The 20,632-nt window shown below is 41.5% G+C and overlaps 1 protein-coding gene across 1 annotated transcript in view; it reads right to left on the bottom strand.

Annotated features, from left to right (window-relative positions):
- Positions 1-20,632, bottom strand: part of SLF2 (SMC5-SMC6 complex localization factor 2) — a 56,141-nt gene that overhangs the window by 15,428 nt on the left and 20,081 nt on the right. The window contains exons 4-13 of the mRNA XM_050957994.1: positions 20,463-20,505; positions 17,243-18,426; positions 14,771-14,853; positions 13,797-13,916; positions 13,015-13,182; positions 8,987-9,089; positions 4,919-4,994; positions 2,425-2,566; positions 1,524-1,626; positions 366-542 (exon numbers count right to left, since the gene is read on the bottom strand). Of these exons, the coding sequence (XP_050813951.1) occupies positions 366-542; positions 1,524-1,626; positions 2,425-2,566; positions 4,919-4,994; positions 8,987-9,089; positions 13,015-13,182; positions 13,797-13,916; positions 14,771-14,853; positions 17,243-18,426; positions 20,463-20,505 (2,199 nt within the window). The remainder of the gene's footprint in view (positions 1-365; positions 543-1,523; positions 1,627-2,424; positions 2,567-4,918; positions 4,995-8,986; positions 9,090-13,014; positions 13,183-13,796; positions 13,917-14,770; positions 14,854-17,242; positions 18,427-20,462; positions 20,506-20,632) is intronic.

Below are 20,632 nucleotides of genomic sequence, written 5' to 3'. Positions count from 1 at the left end.
TATAATGCTTTGCTTCATTCTTTCAACCAGACATTCTAAATTTACAAGAATTCTGTTGAGTTAGATTCTTGTACATTTCAATATACTGCTCACTTACAAACAAGACAGACAAGCACAATGGCAAAGAAACATCTACACTTAACCCTCTCCCCCACATACTCAGTCACTCCCCCATGGAATCATGGAGAGATCCAAAACTCATCTTGCTTAGACTGAATTTTCCAACAGGGATTTTGTTATTTATGTTAAAAATTTTTTTGCTTAATGTACTTAAATACAGGCCAAGGTTTAAACAAGAGAGGATTTCCTTGGACTCAAGCTGTAATTTTGTATACGTAGCACTATACAATTAGTTATGAAGTTACCTTGGCATCCCAGTCTCTGATATTTTTCAGTAGTTTTAACACTAGGCACTGAAAATCTATCAATGGAATTTGCTTCAACAGTTTTTCCAGGCTAATTTTAAATAGCAGTGACAGCAGCAGCAATATTTCTTGGTCCGCATAAGCATCTGGATACATAGTCGTACAAAAACTAAGAAACTTTTTGGGGAAAAAACAAACATTAAATTATGATATTTTAGTTAAATTACTACAGTAGAATCCCATTTACCCGACCTCCTCCTTAACCAGCTCTCTGCATTTACGGAACCACCAGGACTCCAGGGCCAGAAGCAGGTGATCTCGCCTGTGGCCACTAGATGGTGATGCAGCATTGCATTTTCCCATTCTTTATCTGATCTGGAAAGGGGTCCCAATGAGACCAGAAAAACAGGGCTCTGCTGTATTTTAAAATATATTCTCGGAACTTAAATTGGTCAGCAGGCATATTAAATGTGTATCAACTGATAAATTTGCAACACCTCCTATCATACAAGGGCACTGAAAGGGAGTATTCTTTCCTTTACAGTAGCACATTTTTCTTAAGCTATTCACTTTTTGTCATTCAGACAGGGTGTCTTTTCAGCTGATTCCAATACAATATTCCCTTGAGAGGCTGCGAAAAGGTGCTGCAGCAGTGATCATCCCCCATGGAACACACATCCTGTTTATACATGGTGTGAGTTGCTGACAACCCTCCCAGCTAAACAAACAATAATTGAGAGCATCTAGTCAAAATTATAGATTTTTCAGGTATTTATGGGTTAATCTCACTATTTTTTTCTGAAAATATATGTGTTCCTTAACTGACATCCTGAGACACACGTATTATTCTGGATTTCTCAGGAATGTTGCCCTAAATATTTCCTGTAAACAGTAATGCTATCAATACAGTTGTCACTTTCCCTACACAAATGGTATGTTACGACAAAGTATTTCCACAAGATATTTTTGAAGCCAGTTAAAAATTTTGTATTTAAATTTTTACTCATAGCAGCTCTCTCAAAAACACAAGCTTGGCTTTCTCTCAGGATAGTATTACCTTCACAAGACATACACAGTACTGCACTCAGACATAGGTCTCCCTTAAAAAAAAAAAAAAAAAAAAAAAAAAAAAAAAAAAAAAAGCACTGAGAATCTCACCTTGACCACATTAATTAGGTTGGTTTCTGGCAGACAAGAAAAAGCGGGACCTGCAGATGTGTCTCCACTTGTTTGTTTTCCCACTGTTATTTGCATTTCAGATCTAACAGAAAACATATTAAATGACCTATAAATTTTTTTTTTTTTAAAAAGATACTCCAAAGCCATTTTGATTCAATTTAAGAAAATATTGCATGGTTTCTTAGAAAGTGTCATAGGGAACAAGCTCTGGGACTCTCTAAACAGGGGTTCTCAACCTTTTCCTTTTGAAGGCCCCCATAACATGCTATAAAAACTCCACGGCCCACCTGTGCCCCAATAACTGGTTTTCTGCAAATAAAAGCCAGGGCCAGCGTTATGGAGTTGCAAGCAGGACAATTGCCTGGGGCCCCATGCCACAGGGGCCCTCACGAAGCCACTTTGCTCAGGCTTCAGCTTCAGCCCAGGTGGCAGGGCTCAGGTCCTCAGGCTTCAGCCCCATGCGGTGGGGCTTCGGCTTTCGGACCTGGGCTCCAGCAAGTCTAATGCTGGCCCTGCTTGGAGGTCCCCCTGAAACCTGCTTGAGGCTTCCTGGAGAACCCCAGGTCCTTGGTTGAGAACCACTGTTCTAAAGCATTCTTAACGGTTTGGCCCAATTTCCTAGGTTGTGCTTTTCGCAAAACTCAGATTAAAGCAGGAAGAGCGAAGGATCGATCAACAAACCAGAGAGTTTAACATTTAACTGGCAGAAATTGTTATAATGGTATATGTTCTATGTGCTATATGGTTAACAGGCTGTTGTACACCGGTAAAAGAGTGGGCATGACGGAAGAAAACCAGGGAAGCAGCTTCTAGTTTACATTACAGCACAAGAGAGGATATTTATTGTTTAGAGCAAAGAAAACAAGAGCAAAATACTTACAAAATGTCATCTTCAGTAAAAGTGGGCTGTAGATGCTGCAGAGGAAATAAAGATCTAAAAGGTACTCCCATATTGATCAATACAGCTGATATATCAGACAGTGAGGGAATCCACACTTCAGACTGTGCATCACTGATGGTAGCTACAAGTACAAAACAAGAAATTAATGTTTAAAAAGTTAATTTTAGTTTGTTGCTTTTTAAGAAACTGAATGTGTGTAACGGCCCTATGTGACGCCAGTGCTAAGCACTACTAACATGAGGATCTTCTGTACATCAAAGTGGAAGCCTTTTATCCTCAAAGCCACCAGGATAATTTTGTAGCACCAAGGTGTGGAGCTTGACACTGAAAGGTGGTACTGGTTGTCCAGTTGACAGCAGTTTATGATTTTGTAAGTTTTTGAAGTTGCTGCCCAACCAAGGGCATGATATGTGGAGTGAGTTACTTCCAGAGGATCAGATAAACTGCCAGTGGGCCTGCTGTAACACTGGAAGGGTTATGCTTGCCTCTAAGAAAGGACACAATTTCTAAACCAGAAAGCATTGTACAGGTATAACTTACTTATGCTTGATGGCAGCTAACAAAGAGATGATGCTCAAAGCCTAAGGGATGTTGGTTTACAGCATGTATTACCGTCTGACACACACACAGTAATTGCAGAAGATGCTCTAGAGCGGTGGTCTCAACTTTTTTGATCGCGCACCCCTATCATTAAAAACTTTTTGAGCACGCACCTCAGTTATATACATGTACTACTACATTATGTACATTATAAAACATACAAAAAATAGAAATTAAAAAAGGATGAGATAAAGATGAAAAACTATTCTTAAAATATTTTTTATTGTATTTTATTAACAGTACAAAAAAACCTTTTTGCTCTCAAAAAAAGTATTAATTTTTTTAGTGAGAGCAATGTGATTGAATATGCTTCATTATTCCTGAAAATCTTGGTTTAACACTTTGTGATACAGCCATTCGAAGGTCTGGATTAGGGTTAGGGTGCGGGAGGGAGCTCAGGTTGGGGTGCGGGGTCTGGGAGAGTGCACGAGGCGGCTCAGGACTGGGGCAGGCAGGAGGTGCAGAGCACTTACCTGGGGCAGCTCCTGTTTGGTGCAGGGAGTGAGCAGGTGGCTCTGCACAGCACGGCACTGCCCCCATGGCCATGATTATGGGAGCTCCCCCCTACCTCGGGCAGGGCCACCCGGGACGCAGGGACTTTAGGGGCTACAGGGCCCTGGGCTAAGGGGGCCCCGGAGCCCTGGCCTGCAGCTCTAAAGCCCGGGCCAGAGGGCTCAGGAGGAGCAGGGGCAGCTGCACAGCCAGCGGCCGGAGTGAAGCGTCACTTCTCTCCAGCCAGCTTTGAAGGGGAAAGCGCAGCTTCTTTCCCGCTGCTGGCTGCACGCCCCTCAATGGATCGTCTTGCGCACCCCACTTTGGAGCCCACTGCTCTAGAGTCTAGGGGAGCTAAATTAAGAAGGGAAGATAGAAACTGGATGCAAAATTTTTCAGACAAAAAAAAAAAAATCAGGATTATAGCTCTGAACTGGGTTAAGTTTTTGTAAACTGAGAGTTGATGCTACTGCGAGGAACACTGAAAACGGTGGGAACTGAGTGCCCGAGACAGGATCAAACCCTACTCCTACTGAACAACATCTGAGACAAAGGAGGACATGCTTCCTGTCCCGGAAGCTTACAATCTAAACAGACAACAGAAATCAAGTACAAAATAAATAGGATGGTTCAGAGAAACTCTAAACCCATACCAGCTTTTTAAAAGTTTATATGAAATGGGTGAGTGACTGCATTTTAATTACAAGAATTAGCTGGTAGGCTTCAAGTAGTAGCGAGTTTTGAGGGATTCGAATGAACAAAAAAGCTGGAGAATATATGGAGTGGTCAGACAGAAGTCCTTAAGACTACAAATGAGAGAGGGGAGGATAAGCAGGAAATGAGAGCAGAGGCAGATGCTTGAAGGCAATTTCCATATATGGGGCCCTCTTACCATTTATGCTATTCATCTTGAAGGAAAACCATGCAGCGTTTTCTGTTTAGAGTCCCGGCTATAACCATTTGAAAATAACACTGTCTTCTAATTTTCAGTCTATGGACTGTCTGCCTATACCTCACAAAATAAGTGAGGAGGAAAAGGTAAAGACTTCTGATCTATTTGATCTACTGGACAGATGTCCTTCTAGTTTTAATGCTATTTGGGCAATGACGGAAGGTAATTGACCAGAGTGATCTTTGTATTGGGTGTATTGCCTCTACAGCTGTACACTGAGATCATGACCAGCTACTTGGCTTGCACACAATCACTGAAAGACTAATGGCTATGAAATGTGTGCTACATCACCCAGTGAAGGGACCTGAACTTACAAGGGCAATGAAAACAAAGAGAATCAGAGAATTCTCTGTTTTTCCTTTTTCTAGATTTGGGACCCATGACCATTATCCTCAGTCCATTACAACTGTCTCTTATTTAAAGACTCACCATTTTTAATTGTTGTATCCATCAGCGTATCCAAGATCTGCATTGAAACATAGTAGTCTGAATGAACTGACATCATCTGTTGAAAGAAGCATTACAAACTAAGTTACGTATTAGTTACACTGAGGTTTTATTAATAAAATAATCTGAATCCTTGTTAAGAGAAGAAACAGGTAACAGAAAATAAATAAATGCCAAAGCCTCCTAAGCAAGGAACAGTGTGAGGAATGATACCACAAGATATTCAGGCTATTTGCGTCATTCAAACAGAGTTCTTATCTTGTGAATGTTTAATAAAAAGTTACATTCTTGCAAAGGATAAGGTCAGAATACTACATCCCCATGTCTCAACAGTCCACGGGAAGATTAATTCTAGTAGCGGCAACCTCAATGTCAGATATGTCACATGAGGATTTTCCTTCTGGAACTGACGTCTCCCCCAGGCCAAGCCACCTGGACAGAGTCTCTCTTCTAACCAGCAGTTGTAACTTGATTTCAACTCTTGGCCAGATAAGCATCCATAATACTGTACTGAAATACTGAATTCTCAGTAGATAAACTCTTAAGACATTATTCAAATGTATTACTACCCCTCTACCTCAATATAATGCTGTCCTCGGGAGCCGAAAAAAGCTTACCACATTATAGGTGAAATCATGTTATATCGAACTTGCTTTGGCCCACCAGAATGCGCAGCCCCGCCCCCCTGGAGCGCTGCTTTACCGAGTTATATTTGAATTCGTGTTATATCAAGTTGCGTCATATTGAGGTAGAGGTGCATATACACGACCCTTGAAGAGGCAATTGTAGAGGAAGAACTTATTTTGAGTCAGGCAGATTGGGGGAAAGAAAGGAAATAAGATCTGCTCTCTGAATCTTGACCTCTTCCCTCAAACATTTGAGATGTAGCAAACAGTAAAGAAAAATTGGTAAGGCAAGAGAGCAGCATTTCCTAAAACCAGCAGTACTGTATTAATCCATTTGGGGACCATCTTCCTGAATATTGTTGCTGAGAACTGGGGAGTAAGTTTCTTTTTTTTCTTTTTTTTTTTTCTTTTTTTTTTTTTAAAAGGTATTAAGAAAACCCTGAAGATTTCCTAAATGGTGGTTCACGTCTTTTCCTAGGGCCACTGTGGAATGTGGTAAGTGGGCTCCTGCCTTCTGGAATCAGTTTTTCTGAAGCTACATATTCTCCAATGATTCAGAACTTGACCTACCTACCCACAGTGAATTTATGCACGTTGAGGATTTTGGGCAAGATGAATAATTCCTTGTGATAAATGGAAGGATGTTCACCTTGATAATAAATGAACTACAGAGAACTGCCATATGTAATATGTTATAAAGTCAGTACCTTCTAAGAGCAGAGACTTCAGACTCTTTCTGTATATGTATTTGGCACCAGGAAGCATGTCTTTATGGAGAGAAAAAATGGAGGGGACATCTACTTTCCAGTGTCTTGATGGGTTGCAAGAGCTTATAACCCTACAGGCACCTCCTGGGTTGGAAAGCAGCTTTAACTTTTGAATAGACAAATTGCCCTAAAAACTTTGATATCAGTCTGTGAGCTACCTTATGACAAGCCTGTGAACATTATTCACTGTTGAGATGCAATTGTTTAAGTCCAAGTCTAGGATGAGCTGCATGTAATCCAGTGGAGATGGAATGCCTGGTTTTCAAGTTGATTCACCTCCCTTGTCACCATTACTAGAATTCTGTCAATACTCAGAGTAAGCTGAAAAGGGTAAAATGCCCACAAGAAAGCTAAGAGAGTACCTTGTTTAGGAATTGCTGTTCAACAGCCAAGCTACCCAGTGTCGGGAGTTGAGGCGGTATGCAAGAACAGATCACGGGACAGGAAAGGCTGTCTGCAGAGGAGGAACGGTTACATCTCTTCATTCAGCTAGCTGAGAACCATATATTTTTGGCCAATCTGGGGTGATGAGAATGACCACTGATTGCTTCTTCAGTTTTGATCTTCTGAATCACTCATTCTAGCAGTTGCAGGGGGGGGGGGGGGCCAGGGGGGGTGTCAGAACTATTTATCAGAATCCCATGGGCCTGAATCATGTGACCAGGAAAGTGCCCTGGGGCACTTCCTGTAGGGCCCCTAAGGATGGGGCTCTGATGACATCAAGATAATTCCTCGATGCCGTAAGTCTAGCTGCTGTCACTACTAACATCATCAGAACATCCTGGGGGCAGAAGACAGACTAAAAAGTAACGCTTTTGTACTTGTGGGGATTTCTGCAGCTGAACCGAAATTAAACAGGGTCTGATAGAGACATGCAGAAAAGCTTCTGCCATAACTACCAGTGTCAATATGTTTGATGGAGAGATTGCACTTATAGCAGAAACTAGAGCCTCCATCTTGAACTTTGCCTTCATCTACCTGTGCAGTTTCCTGAGGTCTAAGACAGCTCAAACTCTTCATAATCAGTTCTTTACTGTGGAGTGTTGTCAGTAGCTACAGATGTGGTGCTCTGCTCCTGTTCGACGATTGATAAACAGTCGGCTGCGTACATGTTCCTTCTGTGTGCTGCCCCTGCTCTGTGCAAATAGCTGACACAGCAGACTTGAGAGAACCCCCAAAGACCACAGACTCTAGTAAGGTACGAAGGAACCCAAGCTAGGTTTGTTGCTAAACGAAGCACAGTAATAGTTTCCTATAGACTCTACAGGACATACTACGAATATGTGCCCCCAGCAATGGACATGGATCAGTCAATGGCGGGACACTCCACTACTCTCTAAGCTAGACAAAGATGCACACTCCAGCTCCTCCTTTTATACAGTTACAGGACAGATTACTCATCCCTACTGACGTATTGAGGTACAGCCCCTTGACTCACTGGGGGCTGTCTCCTCTTCGATCATGTTGTTTCAAACAGATCTATCCATCAGGCTGTCCTTTTGACCCTGCCCTTAAGATGCACCTGCTTCTAGCAACCCTCTTCTCGCCAACTTCTGTGTGCAGGGCCTGCCTCTGGCTCACAGCCCAGCTTTTGCTTAGCAATGCCTGTAAGTACTTTGGTTCAGGCTTCAAGCCTCAGACTGGGCCTCTGACACAAAAGTTTGTTTCAGGGCCTCATTTTACTACATGGAGAATATAGACTACAGCCTTGAGCATCTTTTATCATGAAAGACAGGCTTTAAGGTCCTTAACGATAGAAGTGAAAGGTCTCCTTCAGTCGGTTTAGTATTTCTCTGGATCTAAAGAGGGAATGAAGGGCATGGAGGAGCTCCAGAGAACATCTGTGCTGTACGGACTCCTGTACCCACATGTCTGAAGTCAATAGTATCCACATGATAGAGGAGATATCTCAACCTTAGGCCTATTTCAGGACAGAATCACTCCTGCTGAGGGTCTCTAGAGAAGCCTGCTGCTAATGGTGGAAGGGTCACAAAGGAATGGAAATCCTAATTTGCTGTCCAAAGTCAGAGACCCTTCCCCACCATAAGGTTCTATGGAATGGGAGTAGGTGCAGCAGAGCTCCCTAACCCTTCTATGACTCCTGAGAGAAGGAGCACCTACTGGTCTTCCACTTGCTCTGTTTGGCCTACTCTGCCTTGATTGGGGAGGGAAGAGGAGAAAAAATAAGTTTGGCAGTTGGTCCTACTAGACAGAATGGTACAAGAAATTTGATCTCCTAAAAGGGATAGCAGGGATGGGAAAACGGAAGACAGCTTTCTGTTGCCCCTAAAATAAGATTTAAGACACTAGGATTCTAAAGAATAAGGCAGGATTGTCAAAGTCCTATTCTGTTTGTAGCGCCAGGAAGATGAAAAGAAAGAAGTGGCATGACCAAGCCCCGGAACCCCACAATGTCTGAAATGTCTCTGGTGTTTGCAGGAAGAGATGTGCATCTGAAATATTTCAGACTGGAGAACAGATCAGGATCCAGAAAGAGGGTGATTTATGTTTAAAATTAGAAACTCATCTAGTAGATTCAGAATCTTGGGTGTTCTAACTGTATGAAGTTCGCATCACATTTGGTCCCCAAATAAACCAATAATGAATACAATTGTATAATCTAACCTAGGAGAAGTGGAAAATACCAATGATCTTACCTGAAACAGCCACTTTAAAACTGGTATGGGGCACTGTGTACAACTGTAAGCACAACTGAGGAAACCCTGAGTTGTTAAAGAAAGCTGCTGTGTTACTTCTGATCTGTGAAAATAGTAAGTAAGAGAACAGGAATCAATTTGGTGATAAAATTGATATCTTTAAAACCATAAAAAAATTTTTTCCAAGATCTCACTTAAGAATTTGAGTTTATGAAACCTCCACTACAGATATTCTTTGCACTATATTTCTGACGAATACAAGTTGTAGGCCATGTCTACGCTACCGAGTTAAGTCACCTTAAGTTTCGTCAACGATCATAAGTTACTTTAACAACATTGGTGGAACATGTCCATGCAATGTTACTTGTGTCAGCTGAGCATATCCACAGTGGTTGCATTGTGGATAGCTATTCCACTGTGCAACTCACCACCCTTTGTCACCCTCTGCTGCTGGGAGCTCTGGAAATGGATCACAGTGCATCATGGGGATGCGCTCGCCATCCTGTGATGCAATTCTTTCTGTCCCATCATTCCATGGGCTTCCTACTTCGTTTCATACCATTTTTCAACAGCCCTTGTAAACTGTGTGCCCACTACCTCTTCCTGACCGCATGGATCATCAGCTGTTGACCACTGTGGTGATGAACATTACAAACACAATGCAGCTGGTCCTGCAGTATTTCATGAGCTGCAGAAGAGTGAATCGGTGATGCCTGCCCTGCAGTCTGCCATGGAAACAAATTATTCAAGATTGCTGCTGGCATTCACGGAACAGCTTGCCACAGTGGACTGTCAGTACTGGGCTCGGGAAACAAGCATTGAGTAGTGGGATCACCTCATGATGCATGTATGGGATGACAAGCAGTGGCTGCAGAACTTTCAGATGCGTAAAGCAACCTTCTTGGAACTGTGCGCGGAGCTCGCCCCAGATAGAGGCCTAAGGACACCAGAATGAGAGCTGCCCTCACTTGGGAAAAAAATGAGTGGTAATTGCTGTACGGAAGCTGGCACCTCCAGAATGCTACCGGTCAGTCGCAAATCAGTTTGGAGTGGGAAAGTCCACCATGGGTGCTGCGGTGATGCAAGTGTGCAGGGCCATTAATTGCCTCCAGCTATGAACGACTGTGACTATCGGTAATGTCCAGGAAATAATTGATGGCTTTGAGGCAATGAGATTCCCTAGCTGCAACGGGGTGATAGATGGAATGCATATCCCAGTTTTGATCCCTGACCATCTTGCAACACAGTACATCAACCAAAAAGGCGACTTCTCCGTGGTGTTTTAAAGCACTACTTTTTAAACGGTGTACTAGCTCTATGAATAAAGAAACAAATTCTAAGACTAATTTGGAGTCTATTTTTATAACGAAATACATGCACTGCTAAGCTGGATCAAACCAGGGGCCCCTCTAGTTCAGTACCCTGCCTCTGAAAGTAAGTGCTACCAGTTCCTTTAGTGGAAAAACAGAAGAAACTTTATAGTGAACACTTCTGAAATAAGCCCATAGATGAAGTGTCTTCCTAATTAGATACTTGATTATACCTTGAAGCGTGTATGTTTTTACCCCTTTTAAGCAACCATCTAATATAACCATGTATGTTTTTATCATCAGTGTCTAATTTGCTGAATCACTGGCCTCAATTATAACAGCTTGTGGTAAGAGTTTCACAGGTTAATTATGCATAGTAGTATTTCCTTTTATTAGTTTTATTCTTGTGGAATTGCAATCCTATTGAATCTTTTGTTCCTATATTATGAGAAAAAAAAAAACTAGATGCTCTTATTTATCCTATGTCCAAAGCATAATTTTGTATACCTCATTGATTGAGATATATATATAAAAAATATATCTATCTACACACACACCACACACACACACAAACTAACTATATATATTATAGATCCCTTCTCTAAACTGAAAGTGCCAATCACCTCAGTCTCTATTCTGGAAATTGTTTCATAAAATTAAAGATGGAATGCAAATAGTTGTCACCACAGCGTTATAAAAACAAGAGATTCTGGAGGTGAAACTGACTAACTTAAAAAAAGAATAAAAAGAAAGCAGCATAGTCTAATTTCCCACCCAAGCCAAGAGAAATGCAAAGGGAAACTTAAAAACTGAGTACTGAAATGTTAGAATTTTAAAACTGAGTTTTGATCTTTATGGAACTATCAAAGGGGCACAGTGTCAGCTGTGGCTTCTGTGATGTGTATGAAACCATTTAAAGTATGAGGAAATTTTGCTCTTGTGGGTTACACAGGCATACAAAGGATCTTAGTTCTATGATTAAGCCTTGATAACAGGGATAGGGATGTCACAGATCGTAACTTTTTTTTAGGTCCCTATTAATTTCATCCTCTGATGGCAGGTGAAGAGAAACCACTTCTGTTTATTTCCCCAAAAGGGAATGAAGAGAAGCTGCTGGAGCCTTGGTTTCCCTCCCCTTCCTCTGGAAGGCAGTTTGGTTCAGTGGATAGAGAACTGGATTAGGAGTCAGAAGAATTTGGTTCTTTTTGCAGCTGATGTGTTATGTGACCTAAGACAGGCCACTTCACCTCTTTGTGCCTCTATTTCCCTTACAAGGTGGTTTGTTTTGTCTCTCGAGATGCCAAGCTCTTCTTGGCATGGACTGTCCCCTGTCAGATCTTTGTGCAGTGCTTGACACAGCTGGGTTTCAGATACAGTTGGGGTCTCTAAACGCTAATGTAAAACAAAGAATAAAGTGCCATCTCCCTGTAAGGGAAGGAGGATGAAAGAAGTTTGCCATGACTGACTCATCATTTCTTCCAAATTTTCTCATGACAAGACAGCCATAGGCTTAAATCAGTTCTAGGGTTTTTGTCAATGAGACTCAACTAGTTCTGATGGGCTGTGTGATTAAAAACACGGAGGATTCTAGGTTTAATGTCATTCCAGAACATAATGAGTAAGTTGTAAAAACTTTTGTTTAAATCCTCCTTAGCATGGAAATCTTTCTACAAACGTGTGCAACAAGTACTACAGCTCAGAGTCCATTTTATGAGACCCTATCTTCTTGGTCTTGCCATACCCAAGCAGCTAACTTTCTTCATTCATTATATTGTATTTTTCAGTTCTGCTTTAGCAAACTGTCAAGTTTGTGAAGGATTCCATGGGCCATGGATTCCAAGAGCCAACAGAAACAGGGGGAAGCCCTCCATCTTGAATCCTTCTTCATCCATGCTAATGAAAAATGGAGGAGGGTTATTCAATGAGCCTTGAGGTGGTGTGACTGGGTTTATAAACCCCTCACTGAACAGGCGGGGTTAAGGAGCAACTCTGGGCTCAGGAAGCCCTGCACCTCCACCTGTGCCCAGCATCCTTGGGTCGGAGATGGGATTGAAAAGGCAGCCAGACAGCATAGTTGGGGCTGGCAAGCCATGGAGAAGGATAGACTCCAGGAGCTCCAGGGAAGGTGACCCAAAACCACACCAAGTCAAGGAACAGAGGAGCCACAGCACCTAGCACGTAGAGAATGGGACTAGAGCAGGAAGCCCAGAAGACAGCACTCCCCAGGGACTGCCAGCGAGGATGCAGAGGAAGGTAGGAAGTGACCCAGGGAAGCTGGCTTGAGGTTGATGCAAGGCACTACCAGATGAGTGAAGCCAAACCAACCTCCTGAGCCCCCGGATCAGAACCCAGTGAAGTGGGAGGGCTTGGGGTTCCCTACCCCATCTGAGAACTGCACCAAGGTAGGGCTGCTACTCGGGAACTGTGCCCACGAGGTGGAGCTGCCACCTGGAGCCATAACCACTGGGCAGGAGACCCAGGTTTCCATCTACGGGGGAAACAGCAAAGCCTCCCTTCGAGCAGCACAATTGTATTGTAAAGCCCTCTGGGAAAACCTCAGTTCCAAATAAAGGGGTTAGCACTGTTTTCCAAGTTAAAGCAGAACTCACTTCCATTCAAAGGTATTCTTTTTAATCTTCAGAAAGAGTTAGCCATTATGACAGTCTTCCAAATAAAGGGCAACAACACAGGAAAAAAAAAAAAAAAAGGTATCCTTACCTAAGAAGTAGTTTTTCTATAGGATTTTGAGGGATGAAACCAGAATTCCTCAAATCAAGGTTATGCTGATTGAAGATTTTCCCAGAATTTGGTAAGCGAAATATTTCTTCTCCAGGATGATAATCAGGAATGGCATCAGATACTACCGAAAACCTCTTTATAAATGCCCTGTAATACACAAAATTGTTCCTGTGAACTTAGATAACTGGTACTTCCTGTCTAAGACAGATGTATCCTGGGCTGATGAAAATTTCAGTCTTAAACTGAAAAGCCTCTTTAGCCTAGATTCAATACAGTTATTGCCAAGTAATTATGTAGGACCCTGAAGACAAAGGAGGAGCTTGTATTTTAAAAAACTAAAAGGTAACAGGGATAGGTTACAGCAGCCACCTAAATCAGGGGTTCTCAACCTCCCTCTTTCCAAGTCACCCCCAACATGCTATAAAAACTCCACGGCCCACCTGGGCCACAACAACTGTTTTTTGCATATAAAAAGCAATTGCCTGGGGCCCCACAAAGCTGAGTTGCTGAGGCTTCGGCTTTAGCCCTTAGCCCTGGATGTCGGGGCTCAGAGCCCAGGGCTTTGGCTTTCTGTCCTGGGCCCCAGTGAGTCTGTCGGCCCTGCTTGGTGGACCCTCTGAAACCTGCTTGTGGCCCCCTGAGAGGCCCAGATGCCTGGTTGAGAACTACTGACATAAATAACATTACACTGAGTATGCGTGCCCATGTGGGAGACTAAAGAAACTAAAGAACAGATTTAGGTGATATTAAAGAGGAAAAACCTGTGTTCTTCTGACAGATCTCTATCTTCATCAGAGTTTTCCTGCTCTTCCTCTCCAGATGCCAAATTTAATCCAATTTCCTGTATGTCTTCCTGTAGTTGCTTCTCCAGGTCATCTACCCTGCGGTGGCGGCAAGAGCAGAACACTATATTATTGCTAGTCCATTTTTACAACAAACAAGTATATTCCATTGTAGATTAGAGTTCAGATCTTGGATTAAAGCATCATGTGAAGCTCATTATAATGTGATAAAACTTCCTGAATACACTCTTATGAGTATATCAGTTTAAAACAAAAATTTGATGAAGACTGCTATAGCTGTATGATCCTATTTGTAAACGATATCAAGAAATTACTACTGGCAGGTAAAAGATCAACGGGAAGAATACTCTTACTTTAATCAGCTTTTGAATATACTTCTAAGATCAAGTTCATTACTAGCTAGATTGTCAATAGTACCCCCTCCCATCATTACAAATGGGCATCAATACACATTCCAGCCTAGGCCTTTTGCCTTAAGGACATCTTGGAAGGATGGTAATTGACTGCATCCACCAAAACTGGCTGTTGTGATCCTAGTAGGCAGCAAGAAAGATTTTAGAGTCTGATAGGCCTACCTCTGTAACAGCAACCAGCTCAGAAGAAGCTACAGTAAAAAGTCTATGCAAGTAATTGTATTTCATGCCTGCCTACAGGGAGTTGATAGGAACTGGAATGAGACTAAGGACAAGTAAACACATCACAAAAGCCACAACTAACAATATGTCCCTTTACTGACAGTCTCATTAACACACATTCAGGTGGTCCTTCTAGGTACAGACTGAGGCACATTGGCAGCAGTAACCAAATCTTAACTTGCCACTGCTCATGCTATGCCAGTTCTGGGAGGAATAAAGAACCTATGATTCCACAAGCAAGTTTAGCATTTTTCACAAGTATTATTAGATTTAGCTTAAAATAATAAACATGCTAACCTTTTGGATTCTTCCTTCTCCTTCAAGAGATGCTCTAGGCTGTTCACATAAGACACTTGACTCACAACAGGAATCTTAGAAAGCTGTAATGAAGTAGCATGAAGGTTTTTTTTTTTTTACGAATAGGGAAAACAGTCTTCTTAAGAAGATTCATGTCTAGATTCATGTCTAGACGTAATTTAATCCATCTGCTCAAGAAGATCTATTATATGAATTTGCATTTAGAAACATACAGGAGCTCCTAAAAAATAAAATCTAAGCCGAAGAGCCCCATTTGACAGATTACACAATCAATTGCAAAGAGCAGAAACATTTTCTCTCTGACAGACAGCACCGACCAGCAGATGAAACATTGGTCTTACCATCTCAGATCTTAGTTCTGTTTTCAGCTCTACTACAAGCTTCCTATGGTGACACTGGGCAAAAAAAAAAAATCACAACCTCTCTTAGCCTCATTTAACCGATATGTAAAATGTGTGTCAGATACTGCAGTGAAAAGCACCATATAAAAGTTAAACAAATGCACTTGCTCCCTTCTTAAGGAAGTGATACCAGGATTTACCAAATAAAAGGGCTGAAGAGAATTAAGGCTAGTCAATAGAATAGAGGAGTCTAAAACACTGGGCACAGGGTTGAGAGTCAGCTGGGTCCAATCACAGAAGCTCAAAAGAACTTTTTTTTTTAAACACACACACACACACACACACACACACACCCCCCTAGATTCTGCATTTGATTAGCATTTAGAAATTCAGCCTGAGACAGCTTTAGCACAATTCAGGAGCCTCTTTGTCTTCTACATTTTGTGCACGCCCTTTTTAAAAAACAAAACAGGAGACTATCTCACAAAAGATATGGTCATGGCAATTCTTGAGTAACATACTATTTATCAGTAGTGTCCATTTAATTCTACAGACACATACTAGGAAATATGTTTGCAGTAAATGTATGCGACCAGACATCTGAGCTAGTATGTGCCTCTAATGGTCATTACATGTATTACATTTGTGTTTTTTCAGGAAAAAAGGCAAACAGCACTCTCCCACTATTTCAAGAGTTAGAAACAGAATACATTTTTATGTAATCATGATAGTCAAAGTTGTCTTAGAAATAAGGTTTTTTTAAAAAATCAGCTGTTTTCAAGGTAATTAGCCTTCTGTTAGGAGCACTACATTAGGAAAGTCTTACGCTAGAAGTGCTTAAAGTTAACCCTCTTTTATATTTTTTTATATAAATTTTAAATTTAAAAAAACAGCTTTTTTTGCCAGGCTGTGCTACTGAACAAATAATTTGTAAAGTGCTAACCTTAAGTTATCCCCATAATACCCACGTAAATTGTAAGATGGGGTTCATCCTAATGGACAGACTGAGGAAAAAATGAGAAGTGACTGCAGGACGAGTCCTGGCCCCTCCTGCAAGTTGTCAAGTATTCTCAGCTTCTTTGAAATTTAGGCTCCCTCAATAGGATGGTCTTATACACTTCAGAGAACACTTCATGCTCACAGGTCAACCTCCTGAGCCTTTAGAGCTCACTAACTACCCAAGTTCCCCCTAAGCTGTGTGGCCGCTCAGCAGACTATTAAGTTTCAGGGTTGCGGTGGGAAGAGACGCCTCTCCCCTAGTTCCAGACCTGCCATGGCTGGGGGAGAGGTGCCCCTCCCCAGGCCTCAACCCCGCCCTGGACCTGCCACAGCTGGGAAGGGGAGAGGTGCCTCTCCTGCCCAACCCAGGCACTGCTGTGGGGAGAGCGAGCTGCGGGGAGTCTTCTCTCCCCACTGTAGTCCAGGGCAGACTGCACCCCAAACTGCTGATCCCCAGCCCCACCCCCAGTCAGAGCCGTCACCCCCCACATCCCAACCCTCTGCTCCAGCCCTGAGCCCCCTCCCACACTCCAAACCCTCGGCCCTGCTCCCGCGACATGAATTTTGTTACGTGCACCAATATGGCACACATCACCTCCATACTGGTGCATATAACAAAATTCATTCCACACATGCGTGGGAAAAATTAGAGGGAACACCACAACGACTTTTAAATTCATCAAGGTGGATGAACTTCTTAAGACAAGGAAACATCTTACTCAGCAGCTAGCCCAACAAATATTGAACTCCCAAAAGAACTGAAGTTGACCAAGGAACAATCTTGCCACATTCAAGACAATATGAAAATGTAAAGCTATTTCTGTTTTAACAGGAAGGGTAAGAGGAAAACAAAGTTCCTGAAACTTCTAATATGCTCAAGTGGAACAGAGCCAAAGGAACTTATTTACTTTATGTAATCTCCGCAAATGCTCAGATAGCACAGGTGTAATACACGATAGAAGGACATTATAGGATCAGACTGACTACCCAGTTTTACAGCCAGACACAAGACTTTAGAAGAGATTCTTCTTTTATAGGAAACACTGAAGTGTCAGAAGAAACAAACACTGACAAATTTGACTCAGATGAAAAAATTTTTTTAGCCACTTACAGGAAGTTTGGGTGATGGAGTCAAGGTGTCCTGTGAAAGATCCTTGAGACAAGCTTCCTCTGGAGTTCCAACATGTGGTTTTGAACTTGAGGACAGGATATCTTGTAGTGGCAAGAGTATTTCTTCTTCATCGCTGTCCAAATTATAGTCAAAACTCTCATCTTCACTATCAGAACTGTTGCTTAATTTTCCATTCAACATAGAAGTTATGTTGGAGCTTTCAATGTTCAACTCATTTGAAATCTGTGAAGAACTAGTGCTACTAGCTGAACATCCATCTTCAAAATACAGTGAACGTGCAACAACTTTGCCAATCTTTACTGAAAATACAGGCTTCTCAAAAATTTCCACTGAAGGCAAGTTAGAATTATCTTCTGAAGCCTTTACAGTGTTCTCTTTTGATTTAGTAAAATTCTTGAGAGAATCTGGGGGAAGCTGTATGTTATCTTTACAAAGGCCAGGTTCAATTTGTCTCACTCTGTCTCGCTCTCTCTCAGTTTCCAATATCTGACATGTACTAGCACTTTGAATGGGGGAAGAAGAATGCAGGCATTTCATTTTTTCTGTGCACATTGTGTTTGACTGAGTTTTAGTTAATTCATGAAGATGAGTCTTTACAGTAGCATTTTCCTGAGAAAGAGATGTTGACTTTTCTAAGAGGAAATGTGAGCGGGTTGCTTGCAACTGATTCTCTTTGGTATCTGCAACACAGATTTGGTCATTTTTATTAGTACGGTGTCCAGAATATAAAGGTGATAATTCCTCACACGTGGGATTATCTTTTTCCTTTTTGTGGCTTATGTCAAAATATTCCTGTGAAAGAGACAAGTCTTCTCTATGTGACATAGCAGCATCCACTAGTTGCAAAACACCATCACCTGGAGACTCTAGTACATGATTCATGAATTCAGACTGTCTAGTTTTGCATTTTTCAGATGACCTGCTGAAATGAAGTTCATTCAAAGTTTGTGCCACAGGTTTTCCTGAACTTTTCGAATCTATATGCATAGATATCCTTTGTCTTTTTCCAGTAAAGTCTTTTTGTTTGGACAGTCCTGAAGAAATTTTTGAGTTTAGGCAGAATGACTGGTTTTTCCATACATTAATAGCCTTTTCAGATGACCATCTTGAAATAACTGAAGAAACTTTAGGTTTTGAAACCTGCTTTGATTGAGTTGAATCATCTGTGGAAAAAGTTTGAAAAAAAAGTTTCATATTTGGAAAAATTTCAGTGTATCACGTGAAACTGTCTCAACATTCTTTTAAGAAGTACTAGACAACTGTTAGTTCCTCATTAAATTACATAACTGACAAAATGTTTGGGCACAAACAGCAACTCTCTCACTTAGTCCACAGTATTCAGGCTAAAACCAGTTATCTTTAGTTGAGATTATACAGGTGTGTCACTACTTGTAACTAATTTGGCAATGAACTAAGAACAGTTTCTTTTAAGAAAGGAGCTCAGTAGCATATTGGGGCACCTGCTCCACATGCTAGAATTAAAATATGTTGGACTGATCGTAGCTCAGACTAAGGGAAGAGGGATCATGTCTGAGAACAGAGAAAAGTTTCCATAAGCCTGAAGTAGTTTATTTCAAATCCAGATATAAATAAATGTGTTTCTGAAAACAGATTTTGAAAACAGAATTAGAAGTATGACAATAACTAACACACTTAACAGATCCCATTCCTTTTTGGATAAAGATTCTCTTAAAATATAAGTACTGATCTCTGGGTCCTGGTCCAATTCCAATGTTCTAATTAGACATTATCACCTCTAGCAGCCTGGGAGGGCGGGGGAGCACACGGGAAGAGAGAAGAGAAGAGATTAGGAAATACTACCATATATAAAGCTATTTGCTGGTAAGTCCATCCAACTTCCCATAAATGTAAACAAACTTGTTTGTCTTAGCAATTGGCTGAACAAGAACTAGGACTGAGAGGACTTGTAGGTCCTAAAGTTTTACATTGTTTTGGTTTTGAATGCCGTTATGAAACCAAAAAAAAATCTACATTTCTAAGTTACACTTCTATGATAAAGAGATTGCACTACAGTACTTGCATGAGGTGAAGTGAAAAATACTATTTCTTTTATCATTTTACAGTGCAAACATTTGTAATAAAAAATACAAAGTGAGCACTGTATACTTTGCATTCTGTGTTGTAATAGAAATCTGTGCTTGTTTCCCAGGCCCAAAATCGGTGTTCCACGGCTAGAACCTGCCCCATTAACAGCATGATTTCCAAAGTGCCAGGGCCTGCCGTTTGAGAGAATTCTGTGTCCATGTCCTCATCGCTCTCGTCACCGTGCTGCCGTAGCCGCCTCCTCCTCACCTGGTTTTTCAGGTCCTTGTTCAGCATAAACTGCACGAGAATGCGCGAGGTGTTTACAATGTTCATGACTGCTATCTTGAGCTAAGCGGGGTCCACGCTTGCTGTGGTATGGCGTCTGCACAGTTCACCCAGGAAAAAATGACGCAAAATGGTTGTCTGCTGTTGCTTTCACGGAGGGAGGGGTGAGGCTGTATCCAGAACCACCTGCGACAATGTTTTTTGACCCATCAAGCATTGGGATCTCAACATAGAATTCCAATGGGCAGAGGAGACTGCGGGAACTATGGGATAGCTACCCACAGTGCAACGCTCCGGAAGTCGACGCTAGACTCGGTACATGGACGCACACTGCCGAATTAATGTGCTTAATATGGCTGCGTGCACTCGACTTTTACAGAAACTGATTTTTGGAAACAGATTGTATAAATTGGAAAAAAATCTTACCGCATTATAGGTGAAACCGCATTATATCGAACTTGCTTTGATCCACTGGAGCGCGAAACCCTGCCCCCCCGGAGCACTGCTTTACCGTGTTATATTCGAATTCGTGTTATATCAGGTCGTGTTATATCAGGGTAGAGGTGCATATACTGTTTTTGAATATTTTCACCAGCTCCAAGTCATTTCTAAACTTTGCCACAACAGACCAAACCATTGCAATGCATAATTATATATATGTGGTATAAAGTGTGGTAAAATTTCAGGTTTAGTTTCTTAGTTACTGATGAGCCTCTACGAAATTATGAGAATCTCAATTCATCCTCATGCACATACAAGGAGTATTCAAACTTCAAAAAGACTCTAGCCATTGTCATTTATTAATCATTAAAATGAGGTAACCGGTTTGCACCAACTAATTCTACATCATTAGCACTGTTGTTTCTACCTGAGGCAGAGCTTGATCTTTTTCTTAAGAGACATCCATTGCCCTGTTAATAAGATAAAAAAAAAAAAGTTACTTGTTTGAGCTTGACAGTGTTTTTAAACAGGGTTCATTGGTTGGTGAAATAAAAGCCGTATTAAATTTTAGGAAAAAAAACACCAATGCCATTTCCA

This window comes from Gopherus flavomarginatus, chromosome 6, assembly GCF_025201925.1.
Source record: "Gopherus flavomarginatus isolate rGopFla2 chromosome 6, rGopFla2.mat.asm, whole genome shotgun sequence".
NCBI lineage: Eukaryota > Metazoa > Chordata > Testudines > Testudinidae > Gopherus > Gopherus flavomarginatus.
Note: the sequence above shows the minus strand (reverse complement) of the source record. Positions and strands in the feature narration are given on the sequence as shown.